The 21,987-nt window shown below is 38.8% G+C and overlaps 1 protein-coding gene across 1 annotated transcript in view; it reads left to right on the forward strand.

The window, feature by feature from the left end:
* The first annotated feature begins 285 nt into the window (after positions 1–285).
* The window catches only part of MDFIC2 (MyoD family inhibitor domain containing 2), a 43,336-nt gene continuing 21,634 nt past the window's right edge, over positions 286–21,987 (forward strand). Inside the window, exons 1-2 of the mRNA XM_032699202.1 lie at positions 286–385; positions 1,067–1,154. Coding sequence (XP_032555093.1) covers positions 1,067–1,154 — 88 coding nt within the window. The 5' untranslated portion in view covers positions 286–385. The remainder of the gene's footprint in view (positions 386–1,066; positions 1,155–21,987) is intronic.

Genomic DNA, 21,987 nt, shown 5'->3' on the forward strand with positions numbered 1-21,987 from the left:
TATGAACTGCAGTAATAACATTTCCAAACCAATTTTTCCTTTTTGAAAAGCTTCTGATATTTTATTATCACTCCACTAGTGCTGGGGTGCTGATTAGCCCCCTCCTTCCCTACCCTACTCAGCTCTAGAAGTGCATGCAAACAAAAAGCAAGGGGGGGGAAAAAAACCCAACAAACAAAAACAAACCCTCAGCAATAAGTTGACTGATTCTGGCAGCAAGACAAATCTGGCACCACACAGCAGGCAGGCAGGGAGTTGCACTGCTCATCCTTTCGGTTTGTCGGTGTATGGGAATGCTGGACATCCACACACAGCGAGGGATTCGGCCGCAAGCGCTGCTCCTGTGACTGAGCCCTACTGCTCCCCCCCCGCTCGGAAGATACAGGTAAAAATAGAGAAATGCTTTACCTAACTGGATTCAGTGAAAATATAAAGCAGTCAGGAGAAGCCTGGGCAGCCTAATCTTATTCCTAGCGGGCAGTGGAAGTAAACCACAGTGCCTGGGCTGAGAGCTCCTGTGCACACAATGCCCTCAGGTACCGTGACTGTTTGTGATCGTTTGCGTTACAGCAAATAAATTGTTGCAAGTGCAGTGAAGATTTTTTTTTTTTTGGGTACACTTTGTTCAAGTTGCCTTTATAAATATTTATTATTATTATTTGTATAATTATACCTCTCTGACAGTAGGCTTTACAGTAACTTTGAACCAGAACAAACAGGCAGCCTGGGTGCCTCCTTTTTAGCCAGACTGTATCTACCCTGTGTTATATGTTTATCTATTACCACCATGCTGTGAGCTTATAATTTATTTCACAATGTAATTTATAGTTACATTACAAAAGCGTCCCTCTACAAACAGCAACTATGTAATATTGATAAAGCATTTAGGAACAGAACATAAATTTAATGGTTCAGATATTATAAAGTATTGATAATCTGCAGGAAAAAAAGTGTCTGTGTGAGCAAGCACAATTTATTATGGCAGGAACATAAACAGAGAACATCTTTCTCTGTCAAACTTCTGTTAAGAGAACTTGACACCCCAAAATTCTTTTCTCCCCCACAGATGTCAGAAGACAAGACAGACAAGGTAAAAATCAAATCAGCAGAAAGTTTTGAACATGAGAAGCAAAATATTTCTTGGCTGAAAAAAGGTAAGTTTCACTGAGTTATTAGCTACTGGTTTGTGTTCAGAGATGTTTTGCGTTTATTAATTTATTTTTTGAAAGAAAAATGCAAAAAAATGCCCTATAGGCTTAAACATGACCAGAAATTTCTACCATACAAATTCCATCACTTGACTTCTACGCGACATGCGCATATAATTTTTTATGCTGCAGAAAGGCCTAAATTACCAAATTTTAAAGTAACCTGAAAGCTCATTTTACTAATACCCTCACATTCCTGGGAAAATTTTATTTGACCTGAACTGTAAGCCAGTAAGAAGTATGGATCATCATCTTAATTCTGACGAAAGGTTTTTAGTCACTTAAATTGTTACTGAATTAGATTAATATTAATTTGATTTTCTCAAATACAAGCAAAGGTTAAGCCTGATTCTTTGGATTTGGCAGTGTGTTATCTGAGAAAAAAGTAGCATCAGTTGTCAGTGGTTTGTATGTATAGAAATATAGAGTCTCAAAAGTGGAGAAGTCATGAAAGACAAGTATGGGGACCTTTCCAGTTTTGAAGGTCGAAAAATAGCAGGAGTTGAGTAACTCATTTGCAACAAATACCAGTATTTCAAGTGCTACATTTTGTTTGTTAAACTACTTAAGAAGGAAAAGATATAAAATTGTAAAGATTTTCATATTTCATATTCCTGTACACATAAAGAGGGAAGTTCCTTAGGATACTTTCTTGCTGAAAAAATTGATTTGCCAAGTTAGGACATGGCTTATTATGTGTTTATGTATGTTTGTTGATCATAGAAGAATCAGTTTATTGTATGTCATACAGACAAGTAGAATTCTAATTAAATAGAATTTCAAAGCAGACACTCTCAAGATACCCAAGAAAGAAATTAAATATTCATAGTGTGGTGCAAATTATGGTTTTTAATTAGAACAGTTATATTCTAATCCTAACAAAAGTATTTTGGAAAGACTCAACAAGTGACCTCATATTTTGAAACATTAACTGTGGGGATATTGGGGAAAAGGCTCATTTTTAGCCACTGTCATCTGTGAAACATGCATCACTATTTTAAGCTCATGCAGTTAATTGTACATTAGATATTTTAGCTGCAAGGGAGTTTGCAATACAGTAGGCCTGAAATAATGTCCCTGCCTTGCAGCTTTCCTTGTTTATGCAGCGTTTCTGCAGAAATGAAGCCGAGCTGATTGACCAAGATGAAGTTTTGCTTGGCTGGACACCCAAAATCCTCTGCTTGCAAGGGGTCAGATAACTTCAATAAAAACTCTGCAAGCAGAAGCTTTGTAGTTTGAGCATCAGAGAGAGAGACACAGCTGAGTGAGGTCGGGGTCTAAGCCTACAAGATAGCACTGGACTTTACCCTGCAAACAGCAAACATGCAACTGAATTGAGTATTTATTCCATCACGGGAAAGTAGAACACAAGATATTTGCAGCTTTACAAAGGGGTAAAAAGGTACAGAGGACCGTGACTGGTCCACATCTCTGAGCAGGGGCTCTCACAGTCCCATATTGTTATTTATCCTCTGCTCCAGACCTGCACATTCCTGAGTTCATTTCACTGAGTGACACTACTTCACAATGGTTTATTTCTCCGTTTCATAAGGAGAGACACCATCCAAAGTTTCTAGATCATGACTAACCTTTTGATTGTTCTGTACTTGGAAGAGCTATAATCTTTCAGAAAGAGCCAAGTGTTGACTATAGGTACATCTTTCCATAGTGCCACAGAGAGAATTGGGGCCCTGAGGGTCTTGTACAGCAGCTGAGTCAGTAAGTAACTGAACTTGTCTCATGACGAAAGCAAGTTTTCCTTGAGATGAGAATATGGAGATTATTTTATCTAATATTGAAGTTTACTTTTAAAAAAATTGTTGTTTCTTTGCTTTAAGCACTTCTGTGGTATGCACCGGGTTTTTAGAATATGGTGAAACAAATTGTCTGGAGCAGAAGATTAACTTCTATGTTTAAATGTTTTAAAAATACCTCATGTATAGATTTCAGGCATTCCAATAAACAACGAATTGTGGAGAACAGACTTGTACTGTTTCCATCGGGCACAGTAAGAAGACTATATGTTCTTTTAGCATCCAGTGTTAAAGAAAAGTTATTTTTATTCATGGCTTTGTATTGATTATTTGTTCCTTCTAAAAGAAACAATCATGAACCACATAGTATCAGAAATAAACAAAAATATATAGACTAGGCTGTGGCTTTAGTGTCTTTCCTAGACTTCAATTTTTCCTAATGCTTTGTAAAGTAAAAGCTTATGGACTGGTAGTACAGTGGGTCAACACCAAAATAAGGAACTTATAACTTTTTTTGGTTGTTTTTCAACATCACAAACTGCTTAATCAGGGTGGGGTGGGATTTTAATCTGGCTGTCAGTTATTTATCATCTCCTTTTTCTTGGATGAAGATAGTTTGCTTCTGTCTTGAAGCATCTAAAAGCAGAAATCAAAACCTCATTCTGAGGGAAAAGTTCTTCCCCAAAGGAAAAGAGAAACCAAACCATTCTCGTGAAAAGTACAGAAAAACAGTAGTTTGGGAATATAGGATTGTATTGATGAGAGTTAAAGATGATACAGGGAAAAAAATAATGTTGCACAAGTCTGCACAGTCTTGGAGAGAAACATGTACATAATCATGGCCCCAGTTGGAATTTTTTTTAAGAGGATAATACCATATTTGCCTTCTCCTGCTGTTTCTTGCTTGTCCTACAAGCCTTTTTTTTTTGGTGAAGGATAGTCTACAGGACCTAGCAGATCACAGAATCAAATAATAATCAAAATGTACATGGGGGAGCAGACTGGTAAACGCATGCTCTATGTTTGCTTAGAGTTTAAGGAAGTCCTAAACCATCTCTGTACCTCTTGAGGCACTTAGCACTTAAGTCTACATGTAGATAACATGAGAGACTCCCTGGCTTGAAAGTGAGAACAAGGACAGTGAAATGATCACAGTTCTATACCAAGATGTCTCAGGGTAAAGAATATATACACCAGCAGTGTTTTCTGATAGTATGGAATATTCTTCAGACTGTTATTTCTAAAGATGAGAAACCCTGCATTTGGAGGTTATGCATCAGACCATCACACGCGAATCCACCAGAATCAGTATGAATGAGCACTGAGAAAAGGCAGTTCTGCTTGTCTGACCTTAGCACTGACTGATGAGAACCAACCCAAGGAAAGCCTGGGACACAGGAGCAAAAGCAGACAACGACTCCTATTTTGTGTAGGAGTGGAGGTAGTTATGTCTTCTTGCTTCCTCCCATGAGGGAGAGCTTATTGCTGGAGATGGGAGGCAGTTTTGGGCAGAGATATAGAGTTTCCCATGCCAGTACCTGTAAAACCTCTGGGCAGAAGGGAACACGAGTTCATTTGCAAAGAAGCAGTTGCAAAGTCATCTGCCACGAGAAACTAGAGCAGGAATCCTCAGTGCATGTGTTATTCCTACTTATTTGCATTTTGTCCTGAAAAGCACAAAATAACATAAATGACAGTGTATGGAATATGAATATGCATGGGTAAGAAAAGGACGACCAATGTAACTTGGAGGTAATATTAGAGAAGAGTCCTCTGCAGGGGCTTCTGTCTTCCCTGCTTCATGTCCCTACAAGATCACACAGGCAGATGGTCACAGGAAAAGTGGGAAGGGTTTTAAACTAAAAGAGGAGATATTTAGATGAGACACTAGAAAGAAATTCTTCCCTATGAGGATGGTGAGGCCCTGGAACAAGTTACCTAGAGAAGCTGTGGCTGTCCCATCCCTGGGAGTGTCCAAGGCCAGGTTGGACGGGGCTTGGAGCAGCCCATGGGCAGGGAGTTGGAACAAGATGACCTTAGAGGACCCTTTCAACTCAAACCACTCTATGATTCTGTGATAAGATGTGCAACGAGCAGATCATCACACCCCAAGCAAGAGCATGGGCTCCTAATCAAGCACAGTTATTAGAGGAAAATCTGGAAGCTACACAAGATATGCTCTTTAGTAGGGTCATACTCAAGAATGAGCAATACTCCCAAGGGCTGACTCAGGGATGATCCCACTTTGCACAGCACAGCCACAGCCTCTTCCACATGGACCAGGGGCTCTTTCCACCATGGCAGTGATTTAGTGCCAGATTAGCAGCCATCTGGTGGAAAAGGAGGGAGGTCAAAGCAGAGCTAAATTCACACCAGCCTCAGCATGTGGCTTTTGGAGTTCTTTACAAACAAATCTCTTGGTATCACTTGATGATTACAGCCATATGGATACGTGGGAGCAGGCAGGAGCTTATCTACTGACATAAAGCTGTAAAAGGTGACACTGATTTTGCACAGAGACCACAGTGGTCTGTTCACTATTTCTACGTCCATTGCAAACGCAAGGGAAAATGTATGAGGGCCTCACACTGCCCTCCCATGGTTTCATCCAAAACTGGCCACGGCAGCCCAGGAACGCAGATCCAACTCATACAGAAATGAAATTTCATTTCAGGATATTTTCACACAAAGCCCTCCTGTTTTATGCTGCCCAGCTGTGTACACAAATGCCCTCCATATATAACTTCCAGTGAAAAGTTAATGAAATGGCTTCCTTGCTCTCCTGCCAAAAATATAACTGAAATTCTAATCTCAAGACTTTCTCCAAAATAGCCCCTTTCTGCACTAAAATTCTCATAAATCAGAAACATTTTTGTCTAAAATAAGCCTGTTTTCATTGTCTTGCAAATAGTAAAATGTCTAGCCCCAATTTCTCTAATCCACTGCTCTAACCAGCAGATTTTCGCTGTAGGGTGAAATTCAGCCCTGTGCTGAGGGTCAGTGCAAGGTCAACACTTAAACCATAAAATAGGGCTTAAGTGGTAAATAGAGTCTCTGTTCAGGATTATATTTCACCCCTTAAAAGGACTACATTTCATATGAAAAGGGAGATTTACTCATATCATGGACCTGGCTGTAGTGACATTATTCAAATAACACTTTATTCCAATATTAATCCCATTGGGTGAGATTGGGCCACATTTCTAAGAGTGGTACATCCCAGCAGACTATTCCTTACTGTACCACACCTAAACATCCCAACAGCCTGGCCCTGAGGTTGTATTCCTGGGGGTAAGAGCAAAAGTTTTCTACATGGCAGCACTCAAAAATGCCTTTTCCTTGGAACACACCTCTCTCTGTTACCCAGGGGCTTTGAGAGACTTTTACAAGCAGTGATAAAGCAGGAAGGATGACATAACACCATAAGACTAGTTTTACAGAAGGAGAGTTGTCCTGGAGACACTCAGGGATTTTCCCAATTCTTTCATCACCTTCCAGTTTTATACCTGGTTTACGGGGGCTGGAATAAAAGTACAAGGCTTGTACCTTTGCTGAGACTATTCTCAGTAGAGTGTTTTGATCTGACTTTCATCCCTGTGTTTAGGGAGCTAAATGACATTTTTAGAATTTCTTTTTAAAGTCTCAGAAGTCAGTGAATGCAATTTTACATACACGCTTGGACACTTGTTTCCTGAATCTTGCTGACTTTGGTCCAGAAGCTTTTTTCACTCTCTTCTTTCAGCCTGAATTAAGTCATTGCATTGAAAAGCTTTATAGGAGACTGATAGCAAAGAAAGACTTCTCAGTTTCGTGTAACAGAAAATGCCAAATGCTTCTAAGATGAATGCTGTAATCCAAGCAGACTGTTTCCAGATAAGAACACCACACACACACACACAAGAAAAAGCACATTTAAAAACTGATGACAAGGATCCCAGGGGGCTCAAATTCCTGGAAGATGCCTTGTCAGCTTCAGGACTATGACCAGATGAATTAATGAAGACAACTCTTGCTTTAAGTTGTAAACCAGCAGATTTAAAGACTCTTCCAATGGCAAGGGAGTATATGAAATCCGCAATGGTCCCAGTTCACCACTTCTAATTACAGTGTTATAAACTGAGGGGTCCTTGATCTTTGAGCTGGCAGATCCTTGGAGATGTAAGACTTTGGATGTACAGTAACGACAGAAATACTTCCCTGGGTCATAGGGTTAAGTTTAAAGTCACACTCCTATGCTGGATATTGATTGCAAAAATATAAGTGAAGGTTTATTTAGGTTTGATTGCCTTAAGTAAATTTGTTCAACAAAGGAAAATTCTATTTCATTCAACTGCCAATTCTGGGGAAGACCTGAAGATATTGTTTCATTCACTCCTGGAAGTTTTCCAGACCAGTTCTATTCTTTGCTGTACTTGGGCAAAATATTCAGAATTTTGCTCTCAGTGGTATAAGTAGAGCAAAACATAAAATAACGATACAGACACTCCTTAGTTGTTGAGTTTCTCAGCAATACAGATGTTAAAGCAAAATCCACATATCCAAGGGCCTCAATAGCACTTCCTATTTAAGATGGCAAATTGGTGCATGGAAAATCTTAGCCTAAGGGTCAGTGTCAAAGCAATGAGTAATTCCAGTAAAGCAACAGAGCTGCACTGGCTTGCAAAAGATTTGATCTGTCCCAGTGTGTTTAAGACAGATCCCTCTAATCATCTTAGAGCATCATTGCAGCAGGAGGAATGAAACCATGTCTCATTGTACCGCTTCAAGTCATAGAGGGAAGGGTCAAATGCCAAACTAGTCTCCTAGATCTAAGGCACTACAAGGCAGAAAGATGCCTGTACTAAACAGAATTTAGTAACCTGATAAAGAAAATACAGAACTAATAAAAGCACTTAGTATTTTAGAAGCTTCGTAATTTATAGCATCTGTTTGTATAACTGCTCTCTGTCAGGATTGTTGTTGGCCTTAGATTCAATACATGCACCACCCTCACAAGAGTGGATTGCTTCTCTTCAAGGTAAAAGTGAAGCCCAGTGTTGCTTACTTTGGTCAACTTTTTTTCTGAAAGCTCAAAAATTAATTATTATTTGTATTCCTTCTCATCTGGAGTAGTAACACAAATGAACTTGGTGTTATTACCATTTTCCCCTGGAGGGAGACAGTAAGACGTTTCAATATAAGTGGGTATTAGATGTCTAAATGCCATGAAACCTAGATATTTCAAATCTATTTATGAGCATTTAGTTAGTTTATAGAGCTTAATTCCTTGATAGAAGTCCCATCAAAACAACAACTATTCAGACCTGATTTACTTTTACCCTAAGCTTGAAGGCAGGATAATCGTGGATGTGAGCAGGTGGGAAGGGACTAGAGCATCTCCTCCCGCACAGCCTCAGGAGCAGTGACTGGTGAAGGAGCCCAATGCAGGTGGAGCAACACTAAGTAAATTTGGCTGGTCCTTCTCCCCATTCCTTCCAGTGCTTTTCCTATTTTAATGCCTTGTTTCCTCGCCTCTGCCATCAGCTTGGTGCTCCCAGTCACCTGATCCCCTGCATATGCTGTACAGAAATTGAATCTGTGAGTCTGGTGCCTGCTGGGCAGAAGGGTATATACAAAAATTAGGTTGTGAAGCCCTCAGTGTCAGCTGAGTTCCTTAATAACTCTTACTACTACTGAGATTCATCTCTTCAAAGAGATGCACAAGACCTCTTTACCACCTAAGTGATATTTAAGTGCTACAGAGATCTTTGTTATCCCCTAAACTAAATTAATTTTTATTTTGTAGGAGTCAAACAGTCTCTCAGGGTCTCTTGATTATATAGTCTCATTCTAATTTCAGTCTTTAATCTGAATAAACACGTTAGAAAAACACAGACACAATTAACTTAATCATAAATTCAGACGGATTGTTTATTATCTGTCTACTTAATGTGCTTATGATTGCAGCAGTTAAACATGATAATGTTTTCTTCTCTCACACACAAATGAATATACACAGCACAGAAATATGCACAGGAAGAAAAACTTGTGCCTGAATACGTCAGCAGGCTCCAGAGATAGAGGAATAGATGCACCTCTCACTGCTGTGCTCTACAGAAAAACAAACATTGCCACAATAGTGTTGAGGCATCAAAGAACTGATTACTGACAGATTATGTTCTCCTTACTGAAATATGTCTACAAACAGTTTCAAAAGAAAGAAGATGTTACTGCAGCAGAGATGCAGATGGGAACATTATTTGGCTTATGTCACGACATTTGGAATTTAAAAGGAGTGTAGATTTTGGGTCATTAAGACCACTTGAGTTCTTCAGAGTAAAATACAGGTCAAATCAGTATCTTTCAACTGAAGAAAACTCAGATATCAGAATTAGGGAAGAATTTTTTTTTCTGTGTGATCCTTGTCAGGATAGGTGTCTTAAAAAGAAGTTAAGCACTTTTAGCATCAAGTTGTTTTGTTACGCACCCAGGGCAACTAACACATGTGCCAAAATGCTATCATGTATCCACAAATACTTAGATGCCAAAATTAAAGTTGGAATATGATTCTTCCTGTTCCCACAGCATATTGAATGTGAATGATTATTTCAAGCATGCGTTCAAGTTAAATTAGTGATTATTACTAGGATAGACTTTTCTCTATCATTAGACTAATTTTTTAATGGCCACAGAGTATATCATGATAAAGTTATATTTGACTTTAGAATATTCAAGTTTTAACTAAGTTTAAAACACACTACACTTTTCCTTTCCAAACAAGAACTGCTGAAAAGTGTCCACTTTGAGGCAAAGAAAGAGAAAGATAAAAGAACAGAAACTCAAAAGTCAATTCAAATATCTTCAGTTTCACTTTCTCAACTATTTTCCTTATTTATAAACACTAAGAAAAACATAAAATTCTATTATAAACTCTTTTTTTCCCCGATTAAAAGAAAAAATTGTATGTTATTGGAATTTTAAGTCTCTGAAATCCATGCTTCTATTCCAAGAGTAGGCAAAACAATAGAAGACATGGTGAGAAGTAGGGGAAGAAAGCCAAAAGAATCATAGGAAAAAGCAATTATGGTACCTGGTAGTCATTCTGGCTGGATGACGTAGTGACCAAATTTATTGTCAGCAGATATTTTAAGTGCTTACTATTTAAAAAAATACTATTGCTATTATAAAACAAGCCGTATAAAAATGTAGCATAAAGGATTTGAAATATGTCCAATTCAGCTTCCAGCTAAGCAATGATCTTTTTTTTTCTAGTTAATTTATGATTTAAATAAATAAACAGCCTACGAGCTTCAGCAAGGTATTCACTCACACTCTTGGTTCCTAATTTTATGATCAGTCCTGTTCCATTAGAGGCGGTAATCACCAAGCAAAGAAATTCCAAAGAGCAGTGGAAGCTTCACCAGCTCTAATTTGGAGGGAATCACCAAGAGTTGTAGAAGGATAGTAGAGTCCCCGTGCCTTAAATTTTTTTCATAAAAAAAATAAATAAAATATAAAACTAAGCAGTGGTTTTTACAGTATGACACAGCAGTATTACTTGCATTAGGCCAATTTACCACTTATGATAGCAGTAATAGCACTAAAAGCCAATAAAAGCGGTCTGTTTGTTCAGAGATTGGCTTTTATGGCTTATTCTAAATATTATCAAGTGAATCAAAAGCTGTCATTATAGTGTCTAAAAAGCCTTCATACCTTGTAAGCAAACAGTGTGACTTTGACAAATAATCATTAATATGCCTGTGTGAGACCAGGTCTAAAAGAGAAAGAAAAAGGAAACCCCAATATTTCACTTCACATAAATCATTAAGATCATTTCAGTTAAATTTCACACAAAATAAAACAGATTTATATGTAAAATACCATAGTTTTCCCAAGTTGTTGGGGTTTTTTTGGGGTTTTTTTGTTGTTTTTTTTTTTTTTTTTTAATCTGTGAACATTTTCAAAAAACAAAAAACTTATCAGATAACTGAGCACTGGATGATTGAACTGTAATGATGTATCCTCATCAGTTTTGGGAAAACAAATTGTGCACATGTTTAGTAGTGACTTTTGGGCCACATCTAACCTACCCTTCCCTTGGCTCCCATCCTGTCTGCCAGACATGGCTTCTCCCTTCCCTCCTGCCCCATAGCTTGAAGAGTCTTGCAGGTGTGTTAGTCAAGGTCACATCTCCCACAGCCAGGTATCCCTGCTGGCTCCTTAGTACCCTTGTTTGTTTTGGAGCCCCTTGAGTAGGCTACCCAGAGACAAGGTAAGAAGATGGTCAAGGTAGAAACACAGCAGGAGCTTCAGGACACCACGTGGGATGGGATGTCACACGTGGAAAGGGTGAGCACAACACCACGTAAGAGGGCAGGTACTGAAAAGGTTGGTACAACAATTTGACTGTGTAGTAAAGGCTTTTCTCAATTAGAGAATTTGGACTGATAAAATATTAACTAGACTGACAACAAAATCTTAGCTGCACAACGCTGCATGCTCCTTCTCTCCATTAAGAGGTTTTTTCAGTGCAATGTCAGCAAGACCAGGACATGCAACCATGGCAAGAGCCTGGGACAAGTTGAGCACCCTGGGCCAGGCCTGGTCCCCTGACAAGTGACCTTGACTACAAACCTTGAGCAGTTGGCTCAAGCATTCCTGTTCCCCTAGCTAGTGCTACATCTCCAGGAGTTTCTTTGCCCCTTCTATTTACGGTTTTGGGTCCCCCCTGGAATGGCAGGGCAGCATGCCTGCAGTTGACCGTGTTATGTGATATGTTGTACAGCTGCATGGAGTGCATGGACCAGCAGGAACATGTGGTCTGCACTGCCAGGGGAATTATCCCCCCCAACACTGCCCTTTAAGGGCCACGTGTGGTTAGCAGGCAATTTATGTGAGCAGAAAACCAACAGACCTCCTACTCCAAGCTCGTGATTTCTTTGGCTGCCTTCCCCCCCCCCCCCCCCCCCCCCCAAGAAACACTACATTAACAGCAAGGTAGGAAGACCTCAGGTAAAAATTGATACACCAGGTTTTGCCTAAGGTACCCTAAAGCATGGTGGGAAACCTGTTAGGATTTACTGTGTGCTTGTGTTTATCCAAGAAATGGGGCAGTCGGTTCTCTAAGCCTACACTAAATAGAGCTGCTTCCCTTAAAATATTCCCACTGAATTATGGGTTTGATTATTTCAACCTCAGGAAGGAACGAGTAGGTGAGAGCTGTTTATCTACTTAGAATCATAGATTACTTTGAGATGGAAGGGACCTTAAAAAAGATCATCTTGTTCCAACTCCCTGCCATGGGCAGGGACACCTTTCATTACACCAGGTTGTTCCATCCAACTTACAAGAATAAAAGGACTTTGGTCCATTTGAATCTCCTCTTTCAGACAGAGTTCAGCAACTACAAAGGTCCCTCCCAGACCCAGGACACAAATTGAACACCTGCCCAGGCATAGCTGGCTCAACAGCTGGTCCAGCCATCAAGACCTAGAGAACATAAGCTGTTCACTGAAATTAATAATATCAATGCTCCTCTTCCATTCCCCCTAACAGTATTTTGCAGTGCTGACTTCAGTCCCCAGCTTTCCTATAAAGCGGTAGAAAAAGGTTTTGTCACTCAAAGATTTGAGTGGTTTGGTCTGTTTGATTTTCAGGTCACAGATCTGCAATGTATGATTTCATCACATACAGTTTTCCTGTATTATTTTTCCCCAAGGGTTCAATCCCCCCATACTTTAGCTCCACCTTCATCTCTGTTACACTCAAGGGGTTTTTTTATTGCTGAAGAAAATCAGAGCACAGGACTCTACAGGTTGCTGTGCAACCTGAAACAACCTATGCAAATGCTGGCCTAAAGCAAACATCAGATATGATTCTTTAGACCAGGATTTCAAGAGCAAAGTCACCAGGATTGCCTGAAGTTCTTAGGCTTGTTCTTGGGCCTGTTGCTGAACCTGCCTCTGACAGAATAGGAAGATGAAGAATTAGAGGCCACATCTTGGCTATAGTGTTGCCCTGTTTCTAATTGCTGGCGTAGCCAAGAAACTGGATCCTTCCTTCCACTTGAGACCACCTGGAGAAATACATTCCTCCTCCCCCCTCCCCAGCTTTTCCCAAGAGCCCAAAACTTGGCTTTAATATAATACATATTTTCCATTTTTCTCCCTCTAATGAGATGCATTGATATTTTCACCTGCATGTTCTGTATTTTGTTAATGGGAAATGTTTCAAACACTGTGTGGTAATGGGATATGGGATTATATATTTATTAATCTCAAGAACACTGTGTGGACCATACCAGTAAGTTACAAGCAAACTGGCAGCACAGGGCTTGAGTTCTGGCAGGAGGTCTCTTCCAAACCTGCCTGTTAGGCTGCATTTGGCTCTGCTTTAAAACTTTATGCTGAGCTGTAGCTGCTTGGGTCAACTGTGCTACAAAAACTGCACGAGTACTCTGCTGTGACAAAATCACAGTGACCTGGTGGCCAAGGAGATGCACTTTGAGCAGCTGACCATTATGGTTTGTTGCACAATATAGAAAACCTTGTTAGATCCAGACAGAACAGCAAAAAAAAGTGTTAGTCATAGTGTGCTTCCATCAACAGAAAAAAAAGCTCTTTCCACTCAGAGATTGTATTTATATTCAGTAATGTCTAAATCTATCTGTATGTGAGTTTACCACAGTAAGACACAGTCAAATACATCCTCACCTTCTCTTCTGCCACAGCAGGTCAGCCTAGAGCTTCCCATGTGGTGGCTTTTACTGAAATGAAAGGCATTTTTTGCACAACTGAAAGACTGTCGCTTGAAGATGAAAAAGCCTGGTTTACCCCCCCGAGGGAAAGTTGGAGAAAGCTTCATGGATTTGCCCTTTGTAATATTCAGGTTTGTCTGCAGCAAGAAGAGGAAATAAAAACTAATGGAAAGAGGCATTTCTTCTTGGATCAAAGCTGAATTCTTCCAAGAATGCATTCCCAGACTGTACTCAGGAAAAACAGTTGTGAGGTCAAATGATTCACAACATCCAGCTCTGCTCAGGCACTGTATTTTTCCTTATCTGGTAAAAAACAATTGACAAATTTTTTACTTTTCTCTTGAGGTCTCAAATCCTTTTCAGCCATTAAGCACTAACACTATTTGCTCCATGAAGGTGATTAATAGGAGTGGAGGTGAAGCAATTACTTAGAAGTGTGATTACTTTAGGTATATGTAATTCTGAGATATACTAAATATCTGACTTTATGTGTAGCTGAGACCTTTGACTGCAGTTGCCAGAGGCCAGCACTTCTTAATAAAGATGAGCTCTGCGTATTTCCAAGAAATAAACAAATAACTTTAGCACCCAAAATTAATAGCTGTAGATGATGTAAAAACCACAGAGGACTGACATTGCTTTTACTGAGAGAAAGGAGCCCTTAATAAAAACACCAGTACTGAATTGTTAGAATCTGGCATTCCCTGTTTCTCAGCTTCATATTCTAATATTTGTGCCAACACCTACTTTTCTGGCCTGTGTTTGTGCAATACCAGCCTGTCCAAAATCTTTCAGTTGATTTTATGAGCTCTGAATTGGAGCCATAGAATTGATTTTAAAACTAAGCTTTCCCTCCAGAATATAAACATTTTTGAGACAGCAGAGGCTACCAGCCTTGTACATAAGTTTTAAGAGGTCTCTCTCCAGTACTGGTCACTGTGACCTCCTTTTTCCATCACTGTTCCACTGGAACAGTGGAATTGTGTAAAATTAGAAAGATAGACTAGTCATTCATTATCTAGGTACAACACTGGAGCTGACAAGGATTGTGCCCTGAAACGTATGTAAAGTTACCCTAAAGTTACTCAGGCAGTGATTTTCAACTCCTTTCTTCATCTATGTTGTCCATATTGTACATCACAAAATCCTTATTTTCTCTATGGTGAAGACTACTCAAACTACAGCTGGATAAAGAGTCTATTTGCTTTGTCTAAACAGTGCAAGCTCTCCCATATTCAATGACTACTGGAATTATTATGTGATCTTTTCAGCTTCTAATGCATATTAATTTGTAATATACAAAACCATTCAATAAATAATTGTGCAGACTGAATAAAAAAGCAATTTAAACTTTTTCCCCCCCTAACTGGAGACACTTTTTACAAATAGTTCTTTTAAGTAGTCTTAATAGTATCTCTTTAATATTGCCATTAAAATTCACCAGAGTTCAAGAGCAGAGCAAATTTACATCTGTTAAAATAATGGAATTGACACTGATATTACATCATTGCTATTTTAAATAGTCATTCTTCATAATTCCAACCTACTTGCTTTAAGTTACAAATGAAGGGCTTGTTCCTATTTCAAAGTCAATGGCAAAACTCCCTTTGGCTTTTAGGGAGCAGCACCCAGATTTAGACACAGGAGTCTCTGGTGATATGTGCTGGGTTGTGACTGTGTTCATCAATGCAGCAAAGCATAAATGCCTCTGAAAGAAAAAAGTTACTGAGGATGGTTTTATGAGCCCCAGTCAGAGAGGATAATTGTGCTGGGTTAGCCTGCTCCCCAAAACCACAAAACTCTACAGATTGCTCTGAATTCCAGGGTAGTTACAGTTCTTTTGCTTATTTTCACAAGAAAGCAACATTTTTCTATAGGTGGGGGTTTTTTTACCATTTTAGTGCAATTTTGTGGTTTTCCTTCCTAAAGGTTTTGGGAGAGATTGTTTGAAAAGAAGCATAATGACAACCCTCACGAATTCACCTTCTCTTGGGAGAACATTAGAACTTTCACTGAAATTACGTAAGTGTTCTATGAACAATTCAAACTGAACCTAAAGGAATTAAAAATATACACCATAAACATCTGGAAAGCCACCTAGAAGGTGAATCAACATGGTCCTCTCCGTGATGACAGCAGAAAATGAAACAAGAATTTTTAAGAAACATAAAGAATAAAGGTTATAACTAAGACTATTTAAAACTGGAGAAAAATATGCTTTTCATTATCCATTTAGCACTCAAGTGAGCATAGTTTTGTACCTGACAGTTCCCTAGGTTGCTTATTGTGTTCTTCAGAAAAAAATAAATCTGTGTCCACACTGCAGCTTATCATCTCAGGTTTTCAGGGACAGAAACACTTCACCTGTATCTGCACTGAGCATTTAGTTTGACAGATTCCTGGCCAAGGCAGAAATCACCAGTCACTACAGTAACTATGTACTAATGCACTACTGAAATATGTTGAACATTTACTGGACAATAACCACCAGCTGAGCCTTAACCATAATTTTGCACTGCAGTAGTGGGCCTGTTATATGTTATCTGGGAACCAGAGAACTTTATTCGCACTGTCATAAAAGCTAAAGCAGAATCAACCCCTTGTTCTAGTGTCCCTGACACTGCCCAGTATAAATAAAATTTCCATTGAGCCTTAGCATATTTAGATCCCAACTGAAATGGTAATTGCCTTGGGTGTCCTTAAGAGTAATTTGATTTAAAAGAAAACCACACAAGAGAACAAAATGTGACCCTTTACTGTGAAGAAAAGCATAAATAAGCTTCTCCACCAAGACCAGGAAGAAATACATTATTGCAGAAATATCAAGTTTTGAAGAACCTGCAGTGCTGACTGCTTTATTCTACTTGGAATTACTCACCCCGTTATAAAACTTTCCACTTTCACAATGGGACACCTGCCCTTATGCTGATTTGTGGGAGGAATAAAATGTAGCTTTAATGGTAGGGAAATATTTTCCAAGCAAGGATGATTAGGCAATGGTCTGCCTCAGGAAGTGTTTCAGGCACTGTCACTTGATGATGTTTAAGAAGAAATGAGAGGGAAAACACCTAAGGGTTTAGCCCACAGAGATTTTTATGTCATGGAGACTGAGACTGCTGAACTAGGAGGTCCTCTGCAGGCGAATAACCTCTAATTCTTTTTGGCACCATCCCTTGGCTTTAAAATATACCATCTTCCCCCATACCAGGGGCTCTAACACAACACGACGTCTGGTGCAACCCAGCCTTCAGGATAGCCCTTAATCACACAGCAAACCTGTGAAGTGCAAATTAAATAAGTTAAAAATATGGCTTTTGTAAGATATTTACTTTCTTGTGGCTTTCCAACCATAATAATAGGAGGAAACATCATACACCTGACATGGAGGACCAGTTGTTGCCACAACTGTTCATCACTGTGGGAAGTAGGAATATTCAAATATGTCTATCCTTATCTAATTAAGCATGTATTATAGAGACTATTTTTATATTATAAATGTGCAGTCTAGATTCTTCATTCCATCACTATTCTTCTCTTCCAACACTAAAACCTGCTTATCTGAAAGACTCTGCGTAGCTGCAAAAAGTTTTCATTGGAAGAAATATGTTCTCATGTCATCTATTTTTGGCTTTCCATGCCGTGACAACAGAGGCTGGCCCAGTGTTTCTATATATGAGCACTTCCCAGGTAGCAGAAGAGCTGCCGCAGATTGCCTGGCACCTGCTCGAGGATGAGGTGAACAGAAAGCAAAGCAAAAGTATTTTTATTTCATCAAGAACATTTATGGCCAAGCCATATTTGCAGAAGATAAAAACTGAGGAAAGCATAAACCAATGGGGACTGTAATCTTTTAATATTTCGGGAGCACGAAATCGTGAAATCAGAGTTCTTAACTAGAACAGGTTTAAGAGGGAGCAGAGCAAACACAGCAGGTGCTAGGGGGAAATATTCTTTTCAGGATAAGTATTTTCAAGACCTGGTGGTTACATTTGGTTAGTTCTAATCTTCTTTTAACAAAATAACTTCTGAAAAGGGAATATACAATATATGGAACATGAATGTCAATAGAAACATATTGCAAGTATGATACATCACCAACAAGCCTACGGCTGCTGAGTTAGGAAAAAACCTGTACTCAGAAGCATTGTCTTTTGCTTTCCAATACAATTTTGAAAGATCTGATTTTTTTTTAATAGAGCAGCTATTAAGAAAAACTAATTATGATTTTATTTTTAAGGGCTTGGATTTTCTCTTACATGTATCATTCTAACTCAGGAGTAAGGCCATTCAAGCAAACGAGATGAGGTTGGTGTGAACGAGTTTAAATGATCATACAAAGGCCTCAAGATATTTATGGATGGAATGAGTCATTCCTGTTCTGGTTGGATGATTATATCAGTGGAGAATTAGTCTATCATCATGCAGGGCCTGAGCCTCCTTTCTCTTACATCAGCATCCATCAGGAAATATTGTGTGGTATTTCAGTAGCCTAAAACAAACAAGACAGCAGAACTGAGCCCACAGCCCCACAGTTCTGTCCCATTTAAATCAACAGATCATCTGGTCTTTTTTCCTCAGTCTGTTTACCTAAACTAGCTTACACAAAAGTTTTAGTAAGACCTATTTCTCATTTAAAGTGTGAAGTAACTGTGGTCAAAGAACACATTATTTCTCTGGCATCACATTCAAAAAAGTAACTTTTTTCCATAAAGTTCCAGTGACATGTCTACAGGGATGGTAAGGAGACATTAAATAGATAATGTAAATTTGACTACTCAAACTCCCTCTGCACCAAATGCAGATCTGTGAGAAACCTTCAGCAATCCAAGTCTTGGAGTATTTTGCAATGATTTCTGCGTCAAAGTAAAACAACTGTGCCAGAACTGACAGGATTATTGCGATTTTAGGCACGCACCAGGTTTGGTGGTGCTAGAACAACATGTGATCCATCCATCTTATCTCTAAGAACAGGCAATGCCAGCCATTCAAGCAGCCAGCTCAGGAAGTGTTGTGGTGGGCTGCTGTGACTATCTAGAGTAGAACATGAGCGAAAGAAATGGCTGGAATGTCTCCAGCAACCGTTGGAGTTCCCAACGAGGTTTTTTCCTCATGGCAATGACTTTAAGGCTAATTAGAGGCAGAAAACCAAAATGGTAGCCTACAAATTCCCCAGACACCAGGTGTTTGCCAGAAAAATCTGTTCCCCAGCCAGACATCGTCCCTGTTCTCAATGGTTTCCATGAGCCTCTCCCCACCAGACAGGAGGCGTTTTGCCTTCCCAGTATGTCTGTGCACTTTTCACTTCTGAGAATTGAGGAAGACTAAAATCACCTTCAGAGCAGAGAAACCAAGTATGGATGCTTCTTGAATCCATCTCAGCAGCGCCAGAAACTGTCTGAGAGCCACAGTGATGTTTTTCACCAGGTTCTTCATGCTTCAGACAATCACAGAGCATCATGTTTTGCTCCTATCCTGTCCCTCTCCAGTCAGTTGCCCATTACAAACACTAACCTGGAGAACACTGGATTTAAATCATTCCTAGTGCAGTTTTGCTTCCTTCCATTACACCTTTTTCTCAGGATACTTAAGCACCAAACACTGCAGGTATCATGGTTTCACGTTCGCATTATACTTTGTTAAGACCAGGTAGAGTTTCTCTGCATTAAATGGTGGGGTTTTTTTTAATCTGTCCCCCACAAATAAGAGACCCCTGCACCATAACATATCCTACAAGCAGCTCTATTCATATCTGAACCCAAGGATTTTTTTTGGGGAAAAAAAATTATGTATTTATTCAGAAATTAAATGAGATTAATAATTTTGAAAGCAATTTACAAATAGCAATCAGCCACTGCAACGAAGGTCAAAAGAAAAAGGACACATTAGCAATTGAATATCTTCCCTCCCTTTAAAGTTTTAATACTGCATACCTGTTAATAATGGAAAATATCCTTCTTCAAGAGTAGCATTTTCAAAAATTGGTAGGATCCTTTGCTAATTCTAATCTTCTTTTAATAAAATAATTTGTTAAAAAGGATTATAAAAAAGCATGAAAATGGAATGCCAATAGAAATGTACTGCCTATACAATAAATAGTTAATGTATTTTCTAAATGAATGATTTAAAATAGCTATTAAAGTAAAGAGAATGAGCTTATGTTTCTAGTAATGACTTCTCTGCCTCAGAATGAAATCTGTAAATCCCTGATTGCAATTTCACATCCCAAAAGAACAAGCAGTCCTGGGACTGATGCTTATTGCCTTTACCATTAACACTAACATACCACATATGTGATTTTTATATCACTGGTTTGAATATTTAGATTTATACTTGTGTATGCTTTATATTTTAAATCCCACATAGCTATTCTGTCACAAAAATAAAGCTCTCCTTCAACAAGGCTTTTTTGTAGGCACGTGCATACATGTATACACAGACTTCCAGTATAACTACAATTTTATTCATAAGAGCACATAATGATTCAGGCTGTGATTGTTAATAAAAATGCATTTCTAACCATCAAATTTGAGTCTATTATTCTAAGTTAATTGCATTTGCCCTAAAGAGACTTGCGACTGGCTGTCAGCCTATTTGTGTCAGTTCCATTTTATTCATCAGTCAATCTTGTCTCCTCTTTTTTCACATCCCATATATTGATCAAATAGATTTGTTAGCATGCCTCTGCAGCTTTAAAAAAGTTTTTGTTATTTGTCAGGTTTATTTGATTACTATATTAGTTTGAGTGTTATCTTAATTGTTATTTCAATAGAAAATAAATGCCCTTTGGTAGTCCCACAAGATTCCCATTAAATATAATCCATAGAACGAGTTAGTGGATGGAGTGAATGTGGTAAGAAAATAAACACATTAAGCCTATTTTAAAAGGTGGTATTAATCTGCAGCTGTACTGTACTTGATCCAAAAGACAGAAATAGAAATAAGTACAGTGTGAAACAATTTTGATAAACATCAGTGCCGTATCATTGCATATTATGCTATGTATAAAATACTTTAAGAAAAAGATGTGTGATATAAAATAAACTGAGGTCATATCTGGAAGAGTGGGGTTTGTGGTTAAGTGTGAAATTGAATGATATTAAATATGGCTTTAGACACTAAAAATTAGGCTGGAGAGGCAGTAAGCAAAAGCAGGTGGAAAGGCAGTGTTATACAGGGCAAGTTTTTGATAGGGAGCTTTTAGGAAGGTATTTATTGCAGTAAAAGACAAGCATCTATGCACATAGCTTTTTCCTCCATAAAGGTATGATACACTGTTTAGTTAGATTAAAAAATTGAGAAAGCATCTTATGGACATTAGTCACTCAGTTTTAGTAATGAATTCCAAACCCAAAGTTTTTACCTCAGTCTTCTCAAAGACAAAGGTGATGCAACCAGTTTTCCCATATGAATGTCTTGGAAACCTATCTCTGATGCCTTCATTATCACAAGACTACATAACCCTGGCACCTTGCCTAACCTTGAATCTGGGATCTCCCCAGCTGGTACCTGAACTTAGACACTGTCAGGAATACTCTCCTATTTAAAAAGATATGAGAAGTCCATATGTTTTAAGATAACTACTCAAGACATAGAAGCACTGATTTAATAAAAATTTCAGGCAACAAAACCTTGTGATTCACCGGTATTGAAGTACATTGACTGACTGCAACATTTTCTGAAACTGAGATGTGAAATTACCAAATTTCTTGCGAAAAGCTAAATTCCTTAATTTCTTTGTCCAAGGTTAGTCTTTCTATCATCTAGTTTTAGTCACTGAGGAGTTGGGTTTCTGGTCTGCATAATTATCTGTAATCAGCTGCCAGGAGAAGGGGGTGAGAACAGGGATAAAACCAGACTTTCAAAATGCAATTTTCTTCTGGCTTGAACTCTTCAATCAAGGTGGGATGACTTGCCTGCAGGATGGGCTTGTCTTTCATCGATTTTTGTAGACATTTAGGCCAGACTGAACACCTACTATACCTGCCAGGCACAGATGCTACCATGACCACCACCCTAAGGGGGACCTATCACATTTATAGCAGGAGCATTTTTATTTGCCTATACCTAGCTGTGGATGCTTCAGAAGTCCAGCTCCCAGACTGTTTTTCATCTGGAACCTTTTTATCAGTGTTTCAGACTAAACTACCATGCTAAAACTTCAGATGCCCTAAAAAGAGCTCAAATTTGCAGTCCTCCTAGAGCAGTTAGCAACACTCCTGTGATTCAGAAGCACACGGTGTGATGATAGTTTCAAGCTAAACTGTTATGACCAGCTAGTATGGAATATAAA

Source organism: Chiroxiphia lanceolata, chromosome 11, assembly GCF_009829145.1.
Source record: "Chiroxiphia lanceolata isolate bChiLan1 chromosome 11, bChiLan1.pri, whole genome shotgun sequence".
In the NCBI taxonomy this organism is placed as follows: domain Eukaryota; kingdom Metazoa; phylum Chordata; class Aves; order Passeriformes; family Pipridae; genus Chiroxiphia; species Chiroxiphia lanceolata.